Source organism: Esox lucius, chromosome 13, assembly GCF_011004845.1.
Source record: "Esox lucius isolate fEsoLuc1 chromosome 13, fEsoLuc1.pri, whole genome shotgun sequence".
Lineage (NCBI taxonomy): Eukaryota > Metazoa > Chordata > Actinopteri > Esociformes > Esocidae > Esox > Esox lucius.
The window spans coordinates 675,727-694,582 of NC_047581.1; the positions used below are offsets into that span (position 1 = coordinate 675,727).

General features: G+C 43.6%; 1 protein-coding gene across 1 annotated transcript in view; it reads left to right on the forward strand.

Annotated features, from left to right (window-relative positions):
* The window catches only part of snap29 (synaptosome associated protein 29), a 33,893-nt gene that overhangs the window by 1,688 nt on the left and 13,349 nt on the right, over positions 1-18,856 (forward strand). Inside the window, exons 2-3 of the mRNA XM_013131556.4 lie at positions 4,600-4,835; positions 5,015-5,208. Of these exons, the coding sequence (XP_012987010.1) occupies positions 4,602-4,835; positions 5,015-5,208 (428 nt within the window). The 5' untranslated portion in view covers positions 4,600-4,601. The remainder of the gene's footprint in view (positions 1-4,599; positions 4,836-5,014; positions 5,209-18,856) is intronic.

Below are 18,856 nucleotides of genomic sequence, written 5' to 3' on the forward strand. Positions count from 1 at the left end.
TGATAGGATTGTACCATGTCAAGCTGCCCCTGAGTAAAATGCTTGTGTCACTCAGACTAATTTGTAAACATATTCTTAGATGGTAGGGATGTGACTGTTTATTAATTTAGTAGAAATATTATTGACTATATGACATCTTGGGAACTACTTATGAGGTAATTTCATTCGGTACAACAGCACAGGGATAATAACATCACTATAGCCTGGGAGGTGAGGGTCTAGACTTGCTCAACACCTGATTGGCCATAAAGGCTTTTCTCTAGCTGTTCTACATTGTTGCTTCCCAGAGTTTACATTCATAACCCTGAGTTTAAAAATGTTTTACATTTAGATATTAGCTTTGACTGTACTGCATTAAGTGTCAATGATCTAACAAAATATCAATTATCGAATTGGTATCAGATTTGGTGTGACCAGTGCATCAGGTGTTACCATCAGAAGTGCCTGCGAATGACTGACAGAGAATACACCAGAAATCAAACAAAGCATTGGAAATGCCCATTTTGTTAATGCCATTTAATTTGTAAAAAATTTGTGTTGTAATTTAATTTTTTGTTAGAATCCATATTATAGAATGATGTACTGTTTAACAAGCTATTACAGTATTATTTACTATCATGACAATATTTAGCATAGTTTTTGTAAAAGGTATTAAATATTTTACTTTGAAACATACCATACCATCTTCTTCCGCTTATCCGGGGCCGGGTCGCGGGGGCAGCAGTCTAAGCAGGGATGCCCAGACTTCCCTCTCCCCAGACACTTCCTCTAGCTCTTCCGGGGGGACACCGAGGCGTTCCCAGGCCAGCCGGGAGACATAGTCCCTCCAGCGTGTCCTAGGTCTTCCCCGGGGTCTCCTCCCGGTGGGACGGGACCGGAACACCTTCCCAGGAAGGCGTTCCGGAGGCATCCGAAAAAGATGCCCAAGCCACCTCAGCTGACCCCTCTCGATGTGGAGGAGCAGTGGCTCTACTCTGAGCTCCTCCCGGGTGACCGAGCTTCTCACCCTATCTCTAAGGGATCGCCCGGCCACCCTGCGGAGAAAGCTCATTTCGGCTGCCTGTATCCGGGATCTTGTCCTTTCGGTCATGACCCAAAGCTCATGACCATAGGTGAGAGTAGGAACGTAGATTGACTGGTAAATCGAGAGCTTCGCCTTGCGGCTCAGCTCTTTCTTCACCACGACAGACCGATACATCGACTGCATTACTGCAGAAGCTGCACCGATCCGTCTGTCAATCTCCCGTTCCATCCTTCCCTCACTCGTGAACAAGACCCCTAGATACTTAAACTCCTCCACTTGAGGCAGGTACTCTCCACCAACCTGAAGTGGGCAAGCCACCCTTTTCCGACTGAGGACCATGGCCTCGGATTTGGAGGTACTGATTTTCATCCCCACTGCTTCACACTCGGCTGCAAACCGTCCCAGCGCATGCTGAAGGTCCTGGTTTGAAGGGGCCAACACGACAACATCATCCGCAAAGAGCAGAGACGAAATTGTGTGGTCCCCAAACCTGACACCCTCCGGCCCCTGGCTGCGCCTAGAAATTCTGTCCATAAAAATTACGAACAGAACCGGTGACAAAGGGCAGCCCTGCCGGAGTCCAACATGCACTGGGAACAAGTCTGACTTACTGCCGGCAATGCGGACCAAGCTCCTGCTTCGGTTGTACAGGGACCTGACAGCCCTTAGCAAAGGACCCAGGACCCCATATTCCCCAAGCACCCTCCACAAGATGCCGCGAGGGACACAGTCGAATGCCTTCTCCAAATCCACAAAACACATGTGGATTGGTTGGGCAAACTCCCATGAACCCTCCAACACCCCGTAGAGGGTATAGAGCTGGTCCAGTGTTCCACGGCCCGGACGAAAACCACACTGTTCCTCCTGAATCCGAGGTTCTACTATCGGCCGTATTCTCCTCTCCAGAACCCTGGCATAGACTTTCCCGGGGAGGCTGAGAAGTGTGATCCCCCTATAGTTGGAACACACCCTCCGGTCCCCCTTCTTAAAAAGAGGGACCACCACCCCGGTCTGCCATCCCAGAGGCACTGTCCCCGACCGAGTTAAAGATCTCTCTGACAGGAGACTCGGCCAGACGTTCCCAGCAGACCCTTACAGTACGCTTGGGCCTGCCGAGTCTGTCCAGCTTTCTCCCCCGCCATCGGATCCAACTCACCACCAGGTGGTGATCAGTTGACAGCTCCGCCCCTCTCTTCACCCGAGTGTCCAAGACATACGACCGCAGGTCAGATGAGACGACAACAAAGTCGATCATCGACCTGCGGCCTAGGGTGTCCTGGTGCCACGTGCACTGATGGACACCCTTATGCTTGAACATGGTGTTCGTTATGGACAAACTGTGACTAGCACAGAAGTCCAATAACTGAACACCACTCGGGTTCAGATCAGGGGGGCCGTTCCTCCCAATCACGCCCCTCCAGGTGTCACTGTCGTTGCCCACGTGGGCGTTGAAGTCCCCCAGTAGAACGATAGAGTCCCCAGTCGGAGCACTTTCCAGCACCCCTCCCAGAGACTCCAAGAAGGTCGGGTACTCTGCACTGCCGTTCGGCCCGTAGGCACAAACAACAGTGAGAGACCTATCCCCGACCCTCTCGTTCACCGGGGTAAACTCCAACACATGTTGGCAGAGCTGGGGAGCTATAAGCAAACCCACACCAGCCCGCCGCCTCTCACCATGGGCAACTCCAGAGTGGTGAAGAGTCCATCCTCTCTCAAGGAGTGTGGTTCCAGAGCCCAAGCTGTGCGTAGAGGTGATCCCGACTACCTCTAATCGGAACCTCTCAATCTCACGCACTAACTCAGGCTCCTTCCCCGCCAGCGAGGTGACATTCCACGTCCCTAGAGCTAGTTTCCGTGTCCAGAGATCGGGTTGTCTAGGCCCCTGCCTTTGACTGCCGCCCGATCCTCTTCGCACCGGCCCCTTATGGTCCCTCCTGTGGGTGGTGAGCCCACGGGAGGGCGGCCCCACGTCGCCCGTTCGGGCTGAGCCTGGCCGGGCCCCATGGGGGAAGGCCCTGCCACCAGGCGCTCGCATACGAGCCCCGGCTGCGCCATACCGGGCGACGTCACGGTACTCAATATTTTTTTCATTATTAAGGGGGGTTTGAACCGCTCTTAGTCTGACCCGTCGCCTAAGACCTGTTTGCCTTGGGAGACCCTACCAGGGGCATATAGCCCCAGACAACATAGCTCCTAGGGTCACTCGGGTACTCAAACCCCTCCACCACGTTAAGGTGGCAGTTCTTGGAGGGTGAAACAAGGGTGTTTTATTTTCTCGTATTGTGGGTTATAGTGTCTCCTCCACAGAATCAACATGATGAGTCATTGTTATAGTTATTGCACATATATTGGAGCTCCCTCCAGTAAAAGATTAAAAAGTTTGAGGTTTTGATTAGAAAACAGGGATTTATTCTTCAACTGAACCAACCCTCTGAAAACTGTGTTAAAAAAAATTAAAAGCCTTAGATTGTAGTCCATCCTCCACCGAGTCATAATATAGAACTTTTATGTAGACGCAATTTAATTTTAAATGCTGAACTAAAAAATGTGTTAAATATTTTCGAAAAACTAAAAGATGTAGATTGTAGCCCATCCTCCCCCGAGTCTGAATATTCTACTTTTGTTGTCATGGTACACTTTTTTCGTAGACTAATGAATTTCTATGGCTAAACTAAAAGAAAAAAATATATATATATTTTCAGAAAACTAAAAGCTGTAGATTGTAGCCCATTTTTGATTTATATATTAAGTGTGGATTGTAGTCCACCTGATCAAGAACCCATACTTGTCTTTGTCCTGAAATAATTGGTTTTGACAGGCGAATATGAATGTCCACCAAATGTCCATTATAAAACTAATTTTAACTCACTGATAGCAATTTATTTAGCTAGCTTGTCTTTTATCCAAGAAACACTGAAGAGAGTAGTTTGGGCTTTCAAGAATGATCTATAGTAGATAGCAGTCTGTTAGGTTTTTGTTGTTACTACCTACCTACCTAGCTATAGCCGTAGCATAGCTAAGTAAAGTTACTTTACCTGTGGAGTCTTGTTACTAAAACATGTAGAGTAGTTAGCTACCCATGTTTTACCATTTGATTTAATCACCAATTCAGAATTATAGTGACAGTACAGATTTATAGTAGTCACATTGTCAACTTGTTAGTTAACTTCAGTCTACACACTATAGATAGCAATACATAATCTCTGTAATTACACCATATGCACACTCCTGTATCTAGCTAATTTCGAACCATAAATGCCCTTTCCCACACAATACAGCCTGTAACTAATAAGTCACATTTCACATCAAATGATTCGTACATTGTTGTAACAATACATTGTATTATCTGCACACATGGATCTGATTCCAATAACGTTAAATTAGGTAGGTATATAGGAATGGAAAACTCAAGCTGCATGTGAAATGAGCAATTGCAAATCCATAAATTTGCCTTGATTGGCTAAAATGTATGTTCTAGTAAATTAATGGCAGGAAATCCCGATTCAGACAACCACTTGTGCCTGCTGTGGGCACTCTCCACTTAATTCCACCTTATTCTGCTACTCTGTTTGAAGAGATGGCTTACCCCAAGACCCACAACCCATTTGCAGATGATGATGAAGAAGAGCCCCAGCCCAGGTCAAGGGTGGGATTTGATGACCGCCAAGAGCAAGGAATGACTGAGGCAGACAGGAAGCAGAGATACCTCAAACAGGAAGTGATGCGCACTGCCAATTCAGCAGTGGAGAGCAGCCAGCGCTCTCTGGCACTCATCTATGAGTCAGAGAAAATGGGCACTGAGACCGCAGAGGTATATACATATGTAGCATTAGTCTGAACACATTGACTAGTCTAAAACTTTACCCCGGAGCATCCAGGTTTATTAGTCTAGTAGATGTTCCCCCACATTTTAGAATAACTGTTAAGCGTGGTACAGCCAAGACTATCCTTTTTTAATATAATAGATGTCCTCTCTGTGTTTTTCCGTAGGAGCTAATGCGTCAGGGGGAGGCTCTGAAGAGGACCGAGAAGATGGTGGACAACATGGACCAAGACTTGAAGACCAGCCAAAAACACATAAACAGCATTAAGAGTGTGTGGGGAGGACTCGTCAGCTACTTCAAAGCCAAGCCGGAGACCACCAAGATGCCAGAAGAGCCAGTTGCTTACCAAGCGAGCAGCAAGTAAGGTCTATTTGCTCTCTGCCAATTCACCAATCCTCTATTAACTCTATCTGAAGTACAAACCCGATTCCAAAAAAGTTGGGACCCTGTACAATTGTGAATAAAAACAGATTGCAATGATTTGGAAGTTTCAAATTGCAATATTTTATTCAGAATACTACTTCTTTTTTATAACAGACTGCAAACGTCTGGGGACTGAGGAGACAAGTTGCTCAAGTTTATGAATAGGAATGTTGTCCCATTCTTGTCTAATACAGGCTTCTAGTTGCTCAACTGTCTTAGGTCTTCTTTGTCGCACCTTCCTCTTTATGATGCACCAAATGTTTTCTATGGGTGAAAGATCTGGACTGCAGGCTGGCCATTTCAGTACCCGGATCCTTCTTCTATGCAGCCATGACATTGTAATTGATGCAGTATGTGGTCTGGCATTGTCATGTTGGAAAATGCAAGGTCTTTCCCGAAAGAGAAGACGTCTGGATGGGAGCCTATGTTGTTCTAGAACTTGGATATAACTGTCAGCATTGATGGTGCCTTTCCAGATGTGTAGGCTGCCCATGCCACACACACTCATGCAACCCCATACCATCAGAGATGCAGGCTTCTGAACAGAGTGCTGATAACAACTTGGGTTGTCCTTGTCCTCTTTAGTCCGGATGACATGTCATCCCAGTTTTCCAAAATGAACTTCAAATTTTGATTAGTCTGACCACAGAACACTTTTCCACTTTGCCACAGTCCATTTTAAATGATCCTTGGCCCAGAGAAAACGCCTGCGCTTCTGGATCCTGTTTAGATACGGCTTCTTTTTTGACCTATAGAGTTTTAGCCGGCAATGGCGAATGGCACGGTGGATTGTGTTCACCGACAATGTTTTCTGGAAGTATTCCTTAGCCCATGTTGTGGTTTTCATTACAGTATCATTCCTGTATGTGATGCAGTGCCGTCTGAGGGCCCGAAGATCACGGGCATCCAGTATGGTTTTCCAGCCTTGACCCTTACGCACAGAGAATGTTCCAGATTCTCTGAATCTTTGAATCATATTATGCACTGTAGATGATGATAACTTCAAACACTTTGCAATTTTTCTCTGAGAAACTCCTTTCTGATATTGCTCCACTATTTTTCACTGCAGCATTGGGGGCATTGGTGATCCTCTGCCCATCTTGACTTCTGAGAGACACTGCCACTCTGAGAGGCTGTTTTTATACCCAAAAAACTCATCTCTACAGCACGGTTTATAATTAGGTGTAGCCTGGCCCGAGGGCGTGAAGGTGATCAGTAGGCTTGATACTGTCCACCCTTGCTGTCTTGCCAGGTGGGCTCTCGTCGCCACTGGGATTCCCTCCCTCCAATGCCTTTCGGGGGAAGAGTCACTGGCTTGTTGTTGACTCTCTGTTGCGCACTTGTGCAATTGGGCTGCACGCTGCTAGCAATACTTGGCCCTCATTCAGGGGGGTTGCGGTTGGTGGGTGTCCCTTTGGTTGATGCCTGGCAGTGTGGGTGGATTGATTTCCTGCCTGTTGGGCCCTGTCCAGGGCCTTCCGCAGGTAGGGCCACAGTGTCACCGGACCCACCCCGTCTCAGTTCCAAGGTGTTACACTGCTATATTATTGTGCTGGGGGATATGAGGAATGCACTACTAACTTTTTTTCAGTCTTCTCCAGTTTTAAATTTTAGGAGGAGATGAGGTCCTAGTCCACACCTGCGGAGTACTTGGTTTGGGGGGCCCGTTGCTGTCCCTGTCCTTGTCCACCTGGTCATACTTTTGACCTAGTCTAAAATCAGACTCTGGATTTAGCCCAGAGAAATGTATTAATTATTCCAATTGTTCTCTTAATATCTCACCCGGCACAGCTAGAAGTGGACTGGTCACCCCTCTGAGTGTGGGTCCTCTCTAGGTTTCTTCCTAAAATTCTGCCTTCTTAGGGAGTTTTTCCTAGCCACTGAAATCCAACACTACTGTTGTTTGCTCCTTGGGGTTTAAGGCTGGGTGTCTCTGTAAAGCACTTTGTGACAACTGTTGTTGTAAAAAGGCCTTTATAAATACATTTGATTGATTAATATTTCCATTGAACAACAAGTCTTTCATTGGGTATTCCAAACATTCCTCCGCAAGTAGTCCTTTTGTTGGACTGAGTATTTGGCAATCATCAGAAATGTGCAGAAATGTGTACTAGCAGTGTAGGTAACCTGGCTGAATCTTTATGGAAACTGAATGGATTTCAGATTTATTAAATTAGATTGAATTTTTATCTCTGGGGTCAGTTGCAAATACATATATACAAGAATGGGTGAGGGTAAGAATCTGCATATTCATCCAATTAATAAATATTCATATATGTTACTTATCCCTTCCTGCCCCTGGTTGTTTGTCTTCCTCTGTCCTGCCTCTAGTGTTTACCCAAATGGATAAATTGCCCCTACTTCCCCCAACGGGCTACAGGGGCATTGCAAATTACCGTTTCAAGACAGCTGGCCACATACCTACGGAACAGTATCGATATACTGATGGTTTAGGCAGATTAACAAGTGGTCAGAGGACCCAATGATCCACTCTCCCACATTTACCACACTGTCAATACCTATAGCATTCCTCTATACATTTGTAGAATCCAAAAATACATCAGTTCAAGAAATTCCTCAATAGCATCTAACCAGAAGTGCAAATGGAAGAGGGCAGAAAAATAGGTAATATATGTCTATTCTAAGCGTGACGTATAGATGTGCAAAGAATGCAAATTCAGTACAAATGGCAATTCTAAATGTGCAATTAAAGCAAATGGAGGAGGGCAGAACATTTACAAGTATGAAGTATATTGTATGTTACAAGTGGGATAAATATTTGTGCGGGTAGAAATGGCAAATCTAAATTGATTTCTAAATGGGCAATCGAGGCAAATTGAAGGAGTAAGGTAGCATGTGCAGAGATAACAGCAATGAGGTCCCGAGATAGACATGTATATGTAACAACTGAAAAATGCAAGTACGGTGGCAATTCTAAGTGCAATGAAGGCAAGTTGAAAGTGCAAGGTGGGAATGTGCAACTGAAATGCAGGGTTAGCCGCAGTAAGGTTCCAGCGGTAGACGTACCTGTAACAATTGAAAACTACCTTATCAGACTTCGCAAGGCAGTGTCAGAATCCAGTAGTACAAAGGGAGTAGGGCAACAAGGTCCCTGGGAAGCGGGGGGGTATGAAGGGTGTGAAGGATCCCTGGTAATCTCACGCACCCTGTGCAGTCACCGCTTGCGCTGGAGGTCTACGGTGGCTGGGAGCTGGGCACCAGTAATGTGCTGGGCTGTTTTCACCACCCGTTGCAGGGCCTGTCTAGAGGGTGGTTCAATCTTTGACCATTCAATGGTGGTGGGTGGGTAAATTCAAATAATAAACACCTTTTTGGACTCACCCTCATAATTCCTAGCTTGATTATACTACTTGACGTCAGTGGGTGGGATATATTAGGCAGCAAATGAACATTCTATTCTCAAAGTTGATGTGTTAGAAGCAGGAAAAATGGGCAAGCATAAGAATCTGAGCGACTTTGACAAGGGCCAAATTGTGATGGCTGGACGACTGGGTCAGAGCATCTCCAAAACTGCAGGCCTTGTGGAGTGTTCCCGGTCTGCAGTGGTCAGTACCTATCAAAAGTGGTCCAAGGCTCACTGATGCACATTCGGCGCGAAGGCTGGCCTGTGTGGTCCGATCCAACAGACAGACAGACAGACAGACAGACAGACAGACAGACAGACAGACAGACAGACAGACAGACAGACAGACAGACAGACAGACAGACAGACAGACAGACAGACAGACAGACAGACAGACAGACAGACAGACAGACAGACAGACAGACAGACAGACAGACAGACAGACAGACAGACAGACAATCTTCTTCCACTTAATCCGGGGCCGGGTCGCGGGGGCAGCAGTTTAAGCAGAGATGCCCAGACTTCCCTCTCCCCAGACACTTCCTCCAGCTCTTCCGGGGGGACACCGAGGCGTTCCCAGGCCAGCCGGGAGACATAGTCCCTCCAGTGTGTCCTAGGTCTTCCCCGGGGTCTCATCCCGGTGGGACGGGCCCGGAACACCTTCCCAGGAAGGCATTCCGGAGGCATCCGAAACAGATGCCCAAGCCACCTCAGCTGATCCCTCTCGATGTGGAGGAGCAGCGGCTCTACTCTGAGCTCCTCCCGGGAGGATCGCCCAGCCACCCTGGGATCGCCCAGCCACCCTGCGGAGAAAGCTCATTTCGGCCGCCTGTATCCGGGATCTTGTCCTTTCGGTCATGACCCAAAGCTCATGACCATAGGTGAGAGTAGGAACGTAGATTGACTGGTAAATCGAGAGCTTCGCCTTGCGGCTCAGCTCTTTCTTCACCACGACAGACCGATACATCGACCGCATTACTGCAGAAGCTGCACCGACCCGTCTGTCAATCTCCCATTCCATCCTTCCCTCACTCGTGAACAAGACCCCTAGATACTTAAACTCCTCCACTTGAGGCAGGCACTCTCCACCAACCTGAAGTGTGTAAACCACCCTTTTCCGACTGAGGACCATGGCCTCGGATTTGGAGGTACTGATTCTCATCCCCACCTCTTCACACTCGGCTGCAAACCGTCCCAGTGCATGCTGAAGGTCCTGGTTTGAAGGGGCCAACACGACAACATCATCCGCAAAGAGCAGAGACGAAATTGTGTGGTCCCCAAACCTGACACCCTCCGGCCCCTGGCTGCGCCTAGAAATTCTGTCCATAAAAATTACGAACAGAACCGGCGACAAAGGGCAGCCCTGCCGGAGTCCAACATGCACTGGGAACAAGTCTGACTTACTGCCGGCAATGCGGACCAAGCTCCTGCTTCGGTCGTACAGGGACCTGACAGCCCTTAGCAAAGGACCCAGGACCCCATATTCCCGAAGCACCCTCCACAGGATGCCGCAAAGGGACACAGTCGAATGCCTTCTCCAAATCCACAAAACACATGTGAACTGGTTGGGCAAACTCCCATGAACCCTCCAGCACCCCGTAGAGGGTATAGAGCTGGTCCAGTGTTCCACAGCCCAGACGAAAACCTCACTGGTCCTCCTGAACCTCGGATCCAACAGACAAGCTATTGTAACTTACATTTTGACTTTACTAGCATCAACCCCAGAATTGCGGGTATGTCGGTGGCACTGCCTCCCGGTAAACAGTGTATGATCGCCGGCTGATACTGTGGGTAATGGAATCGCCAATGACTAGTTTTCAGTTTTCCTAGGCCACCAGTAGAAAATGCCTGCCGATCATTCCCCTCCGAAGACGGCTCGGCCCTTGACTCTGACTCCAATGGGGTAAAACTGTTGAAAATCTCTGTTGGCTCTAGCAGCGACCCAGGTTTAACTGGTTGGCGGCATTTCTTTCCAGTGACGAAGAGAAAGTTATTGCCCAGCTGCATGAGTAGAACCAGCAAGAACAACACTAGAGTTTCTTCCTGGTGGCACAGATTGTTTTTTCTGTTTCTACACTAACGTAATCCTTGCCTGACATTTGCGTCTGAAGCTGAGCCTCTAACTCTGCTATCTTTACCTGAAGATGATAGTTCTCCTCCATGTTGAAATTGAAGGCACGAACGTACTTAGATTCAGGTGTTCAGGGGCGAGAAGCTCTGTTTATTATGCCCAAATACAATCCCTGTGTAGAAAAGTTGGGTAAAAAGTCAATAGATACAAATATTACGTTGGTAAACTCCTAAAATAGAATTTAACCATTTAGTTTATATAAAGTAAATTCCAAAATGTTTTGCAGGTGGCCAGTTAGGAAACAGCTTACAGTATGTCTGCAATCCCACAATACAAAGTGAAAAGTCAGCTTCCCATAAACCTTATAAAATTATATTTTGGAGTTTAATTCTAATTAATTCTAATACTTTGGTTTTAAGTGAGTTCATACCAGTCATCACTGCGGCCCAATCAGTGCCCAGGCCAAAGAGTCTTTGTCTGAATTTGTTTGTCATATTTTGATGACAGATGACACAGACCTACTACTACCAGCTATGGTAACATTACGTTAGCCTTAACATGGTAGCCTTTAGCGTTTAGCCATTGCAAACGTCCTAAGGAACGTAGTTGGATAGGCAACACAGCAATGCCAACTGCCAACAGTCTCAAACTAAAATAATGGTAATGTGTATTTCAGGATAAGCATATAACAAGGATAACACTTTGGATATTTTGTTACTGTAACATTATTAGAAACCCACCCACCTTGAATTATTTAAATTAATCTGGATGTTTTGTGTTTGAGGTGCTTCACAAGTTGGAAGTGTTTCCTTTAGTCTCTAATGTTCGAAGGCACCGTTTGCATACTGATTTTTGCAAACATATTACTCACTGACCATCCGCCTCGAACGCAAAGTGCTTCCATACACGACTATTACTGTTTTTCTTTTCGACTAATCGAGGCAGAGCTACAGCTGCACTTCCTGCCATCTTTCACGTGTTAAGGTACTGTACAAAAACGTGTACCGTCATGTTTTATGAATTGTGGCACCGACTTGGTATCGAAGTATCGGTTCTCGTGACATCCCTAATCAGGGCCGGATTGGGACTCATTTTCAGCCCTGGAGTTTCATGCCTTAGACCGGCCCACTTTAGTTCACTACTGACTATATTAAAATAATGTAATTAAAACCTCAGAATATAAGTCTGCAATAGGCACACTGTTCTCTACAGCCTTGTAATTCTTTGTATTTTTGAAAAATATTTCCAATTCAGTGCAAAAACAGTAGCCTAAGTTTTGCTTCACAGTGAAGATTTATTAGAACAGTAAATAACAGGACAGTATCAGAATCTATTTTCTTTAAGAATGAGTATTCATAAATATCCAAACATTGAAATGAATAAAAAAATCTAACAAAAACAAATATATAAAACAAAATAAAAAATGAAGAATAATATAAAAAAAAAAAAAATGTATTGCATTAATGACAGTATCATCTCTTTTTCAAGGAAACAGCTGCTTTACAACTTCAAATATTTTTCACAAATATGAGAACATTAGTTAAAGAATTAAACAAGTATTGTACTGTTATCTGACCTTTTTTCACAGTATAACTTTCTAATGATTGTTTCATCTCTTTTTCCTCTGCATAAGTTTAGCTTCAAGGAAACATGGACAACCCTAAAACATTAATAAACGCCTGAGCAGAGCACTGGTCTCTGCAACTTTATCTATCACAGTGTCATTGTCCAAAGACATGAGAATTTCTTTCTCAGTGCACATCAGCATGAATGCCTCAAAGTTCTTCTGGGTTAAAGTGCTCCTGAGCCTGTTTTTTATGAATTTCACTGTTGAGAAGCTTCTCTCACAGGCTACTTGTGTGATGGACAGTGTTAATAGCAACTTGTAGGCGAGTCCAATCACATGGTAGGCATCAGTTAGTAGATTGTACTGAGAGAGAATGAGATGAACACAAATGACACAGTTTTTACAGGAGGAACAAGTTTTGCTCTCTAGTTCGACATCCTGCTGTTCCACGGAAGGATCCTCATCACCTCCTTGTGGGATTTCACTAGCTGTCCTGACAATGTAACCCTCCAGAGGGGACATCTTTAGTTTGTCCCACTGAGATGCAAGGCTGTACAGTTCACCAGATAATGTGCCAACTGTAGCCCTGTCATCAAACTTAAGCAGACATTTGCTTATTTCTTCCAGAGCTGAGCTGGGGAGTCCATTTTCCCTCACATGAGCAAAGTTTCTAGGGTCTAAACAGGCAAAATCTGAACAAAGTTTTGCATTAGCAGAAAACCTCCTTTGGATACTGCCTATTACTGTGTCTACAATGACATTGTGTACTTTTACCTCAAAGTCAGTATCAGCTGATGCTAACTGCTCATCTTCTGCAAGCTCTCCTGGCATTCTTTTCTTTTTTCTGATCCTTCTCTCAGAAAAGGCAGCCTGCACTACAAGCTCACATTCTTTCTCCTCTTGCAACTTTCCATTAGTCCACTTCACAAACTCATCAGCTGCACACTTAACTCCTTCAAAGTCCCTAGCACACTTCCTGAGACCCTCCTCTGTCCCCTCAACCAGACGTTGAGCTGTGATGATATCCATTCCCTTTGTCTGTAAGTATTTTGAAAAAAAAAAAAATGTGAAGGAAGAGTTGAGCAGTGACCACTGTCTCATACTTCAAAAAGCCTTCTATGAATCCCTTTGCCTTGGCCCTCACAGTTGGCTTTTGTGTACTGTCATCTATAATGGTGTCTAAAGTCATGAGCACTTCCAAAAACAAGCCTTCCTGAGTATTCCCGAAGCACCCAAACACTTTACTTAGTGCCTGATCCTTAGCCCACCACCTAGTTGGCCCTATTGGGCACAGTCGTCTGTGATGCTTGTCCTGACTCTTCTCCTCCCACTTCTGCATGCGCTTGTATGACTCTCTTAAAAAAACTGCTACATCGTTAAGCAGTGAAAACAGAGACGCGCTTTCCACAACACTGCCTGTTGTCTCTGCCAGTACAAGATTCAAAAGATGTGCATAACACCAAATATGAACCTGATTCGGGGAATGCTCAGAGAGGAGTGTAGAAAACCCCCTAAACTGACCCTGCATATTAGCTGCACCATCTGTTGAGTTGCTCTACAAAAGCTCTACAAAATTCTGGCCAGTAGATGACTCACAGTCCACCATAGCAATCAGTCTTTCGTGAATGACATCTGTTAAATATCGAAGTATGATTGAACACTGGTCTTTGGAGGTGATATCTTGGGTTGTGTCAATTTGAACTGAAAACATGCCAGCTTGTCTCACTTCTTCTGCTATAGTCACCTTTATCAGTTGGCTAATGACATCCACAACTTTATTTATTGTAGAGCGCCTCTGCCTTTTGCACCAGTTTCATGCTGCTTTTTGCTGTTTTCAATGCAAGAGTTAACATGCTGTTGGAGGCAAATGTCATATCTACTCAAGAGTAGAATCAACTCCAGGACGTTACCATGATTAACAGCAATGTTTTCTAAGCTAAAGGCTCCCTCTTCTTTATCTCCCCTGTAGCTAAGGCCACATTTGCCTATGACTTTAACAACGTCCACTATACGCTCCATCACCTGGCGTTTCTTTTTCACTTGCTCAGCACGTAATGACATTTGGTTGCCAGTCAAAAGGCTTTTCACATCTGCATTTTGTATTTTCAGAAAGTAAGCATCTGCACTATCTCTGTGTGTCTTACTTTTTTCATGTTCCACTATCCTTTGGTGAATGTGTTTCCAGTCTTTCATGCGGTTTGTTCCATCTTTGCTATTGAAAAACTTTGGTATAGGAACATTTGGGATTTGTTCAGGATGATAAGAAAAAAATGTATGTATATCCTGTGACTGAGATCGAGCAAAGTAATCAAAACTATCAACAGAATCATCTTTATCTGCCTTGTTCCTAGCTTGTCGTTCTGGGTTCTGCTGCTGAGTTGTTGACTCTGCTATCTGTCCCTGAGTCGACTCTGCTCTCCCTTTCACACTTCCTTCTGTATCCCTAGACTCGAGTGCACCTGTATTTAATCACAATAAAAGCATATTGTAATCTTTAACATATTTGAAATGGAAAGCATGCTTTTCTTACTTAGTATTTTTGTTTCGTTTCCAGTCCAAATATAAAAAAAAAAAAAACTTACATCAAGATGCATTTACTAAACAAGAATGAAAAAACACCTAAAAATGAAGTGATTTTTTTGCTTAAAACAAGCTACATTATCTGCCAATGGGATAAGAAAAATAATTGTTTTAGCTTGTTTTAAGCAACAACCAAAAAAAAAAAAAAAACACTTAATTTTTAGTTTTTTTTTTTCTCAGAAAACAAGACTTAATTTCTTATGCCATTTCACTTGTCTAGTAAACGTACCTTGAATTACGAATATTTAGATATTTGAACTGGAAACAAGTAAGATACTAAGTAAGAAAAGCATTTTTTCAGTGATGTTTGCTTAATCACACACTATGGTACAACAGCAGCTTATCTGTGTCTTTCACAGTGAGAGCAGTAGTCTATTTACAACTGGGTCCTGGCTCGGTTTCTGACACTAAATTAATTTTTTTACATTTATTTCTCACCACAAATATCCCGTATTTACAAAGCTTTCAAATCAAGTCAAGTCAGTTTCATTAATGTATTGCTGAATCATCCGGTATCATTAATTATCTCAGGGCATTTTTCATTGAGCAGGGCTCTTCATTACTATTCTTCTGAATGACAATCCTACCTGTACCTGCCCATTCTGGTGTTTGGCTCATGACTGCTTGGTAACGTTACTGGGCCAGGGCCTTGAGGCGGCTGCTGCTGAAGAGCTACAAGAAAACGTTTGATACATGAATGGTGGTTTGCAGACAACGTTGTTTTACACGGTCGCTAGCATCTTGCACTGCTCCTAACTACCTTAACGTTAGCTTACTTACCGGCCTCGTCGTCTTCATTAGTTATTTTTAGGAAAAATGTGCTCAGCTTAGGACCGCATCAGTTTCCAAAGCTTTTTTTTTTATTCTTGCCTTTTCAGTGCCGCCTTTGCACTTCCTGTCCATTTTTATCTGACTTTTTTATTGTGAGCAACTTGCAAGGTGCCGTGTCGGGGGCGGGGCCAGGGAGTCAAAAGATAATCACGGGAATTTTCCCGGTGCTCCCGATTAGCCAATCCGGGCCTGTCCCTAATGGTGTCTGCTTTCCCATCAGGGACTGACACCAGGTCCAGGAACTGGTATACTGTATAGTTGCCCCTCTTGGTTTATGTATCTGGTTGTTTTACCAAATATACACAAACATTTTCATTATTACTTATGAATGGATTATAAGGAAATTACATTTTGCCAAGTTGGTTAAATTTATCATAATACCTTATGTGCATATCCAGACTCATCTGTTTAGCTAGAGTTTCCTGACACTTTGACCCTGCTCCCTCTTTCTCTTTTGCCGCAGTAGTTTAAAATATTTCATCTGAAACTCATCTGAAGAAAAATCACATTGATCTCAATATAACTGGAGATACAACTGTGGCACCAATAATGACTGCTATATCCAAATTAGGTGAGAATAATGTGTTTTAACTGAATAGTTTGCTAATTAATCTAGGTAAGCAAATAAACAACTGGTACCTTTATCGTGCGTTACTCAGGTGACTCCTTCCCGCTGAAGAGGCACAAGCTCTGAAATGAGTTGTTTCACACGTCGGCAGAATGAGTTGTTTCGTTCACGGTGAGGAAGTCTGTACTTATCGTTCAGCTCGTCTACATAGTGTTATTGGTGGCTCCGAATGCTATTACAATGTGGTTCTCAAATAGCATGCAGAAAATAGCACAAAGAGCTAAATACCCTTAAGAACGGTCTTGTACCGTGACACGTGTCGAACAGTTCACTGGTGAAACCCTATTGTTTGTTTCCGATTCATTATTAGGGGGCCAAGCAACAAAGTTGCTGGAACCCTACATATAATTGTTCGTATTATCATTATTATTATTATTATTATTATTGGAGTTTCAGCAGTTCACTGGTGAAACCCTATTGTGTTTGTTCCGGTTCATTAGGGTTTCAGCTGTTCTCCTTCTCCTAAATAGGCACACAACTCCAATAGGCATATTGGTATTATAATTCTAAATGTTGCACATGCTGACAACCATGAGACGACAAAAATGAGTGCAAGTAATTTTCAATCCACCACATGGTGGCGATTTTTTTTTTTTTACATTTGCCGGCTCACCACTCTCACCTTGTTTGAGTTACAGCCCTGAACAAAGGTAGTTAAGTCCATTGCCAAAAAAGGGAACACATTTGCAATTGGTATCCATTAACTTTTCCATTATGATTTTCGGCCGTTTTGAATTTATGAAAAACACTTCTCCTATGGCATAACATTTGGCATCTATGGTCAAACGTCTTCAAAATGTGTATATATACCATGTCAGTAAGACAAAAAAACATGGCCGCTATTGACCTATGAACTTGTATAGATGTGTCGTTTTGCGTATATAGGCACATCATTCCTACACGCTTAACCAGATTAAATTTTTACTTCACAATCTTTAGTTGACAATGTGTGCAAGAACTTTTCATTTAATCACACGGTGGCACTATGGAGTTTTTTGACATGTGCAACCTTATGACGCTCACCCTGCTTGAGTTAGAGCCCTGAAAAGAGGTAGTGAACTCCATCTCCTTAAATAGAATGTATTTGCCATCGGAACCCATTAACTCCATCATATTGAATATATAAAAACACTCAAACTTAATTCCTCTAGCCCCAAATAACTGCCCTTAATGTTACTTTATATTTTGCCTGTACCTATGAAGATTTTTACATTTATATGAATGAAATCTGTTTGTGAAAGAACCTCGCCGCTGTTGCCCAACGAACATGTGCAGGGCCAAGTTTCGCACATATTAGCACAACTCATACCCAAAAAAATGTATTATCATTCAACTTGGTAGGTTTGTTTATAATCATGAAACGACCAAATGGGACCAAGCAATTTCCAATGAACCACAAGGTGGTGCTATTCAGTTGGCCAGAAGTGACTTTGTGAATAAAGATCTGAAAAGTGGTATTCTAAAGTAAGGTAGTCTCACAAATAGTATTACTTAAGGGTTAAATAAAGTAAACAAATGCAAGATCAATTAATTGAACATGACGAAAAGGCAATGAACTTGAAAAAATGCTGTGTCTTCAGACGTAGGCTCTGAAACTGAGCAGAACAGCGCTTAGACTATTATCATGTTAAATAAATAGCAGAACTTGGAACTGGAATCTATATGATATGGCGCAAACCACACAAATGCAAAATTAAATTAAAGCTGCAAGCAGCATTTAGTGGGTTTCAGCATTAAGCTATTAGTAGCCAGATGGCAGATTTTCCAATAGGACACAAATCCAACTCATGTCCATAGCAGTAAACAATATTACATGTATGGTTTATCCTTTTCACTAGTATCCCCATGTGGCCAAATGGAAACATCTTTCATATAAACTAAACTCACAACCCTGATCATCTGATGCAATAGTTTGAATTTAATGTGTCCCAATTGCAAATATGTTCCGTATGAGGAGATGGGGTTATCTACCTCTTTTCAAGGCTGTATCTCAAAAGGGGTGAGCATGGTGACCTTGCTAATGTGAAAAACCTCAATCGCGCCATTGTGTGGTTGATAAAGAAATCCCTGCAGTCATTTTTTCCATATGGTCCTTGTCAACATATGTACCAAGTATAATTACTATATCATTATCCTTTTAGGAGATGCCTATATATGTGCAAAACAACGCCCCTGCACATGTTCGTCTGACAATGGCGGCCATGTTTTTCAACATACTGGCCTCATTGATATAACTTTTGAAGACCATGGTCCCTAGATGCCAAATATCAAAGTGTGTGAAGATTGGACATTTGGTGCCAGAGGAGATAATTTTTTAGTGTTTTTCACAAATTCAAAATGGCCGCCAAACCATTAAAGCAAAGTTAATCATTCCCAATGGCAAATATGTTCCTTGTGAGGAGGTGGACTTATCTACCTATTTTCATGGCTGTATCTTAAACAGAGTGAGTATAGTGACCTTCGAAAATGAAAAACCTCAATAGCGACCTTGTGTGGTTGATAAAAAAATCTTTGTAGTCATTTTTTCCGTATGGTCCTTGTAGC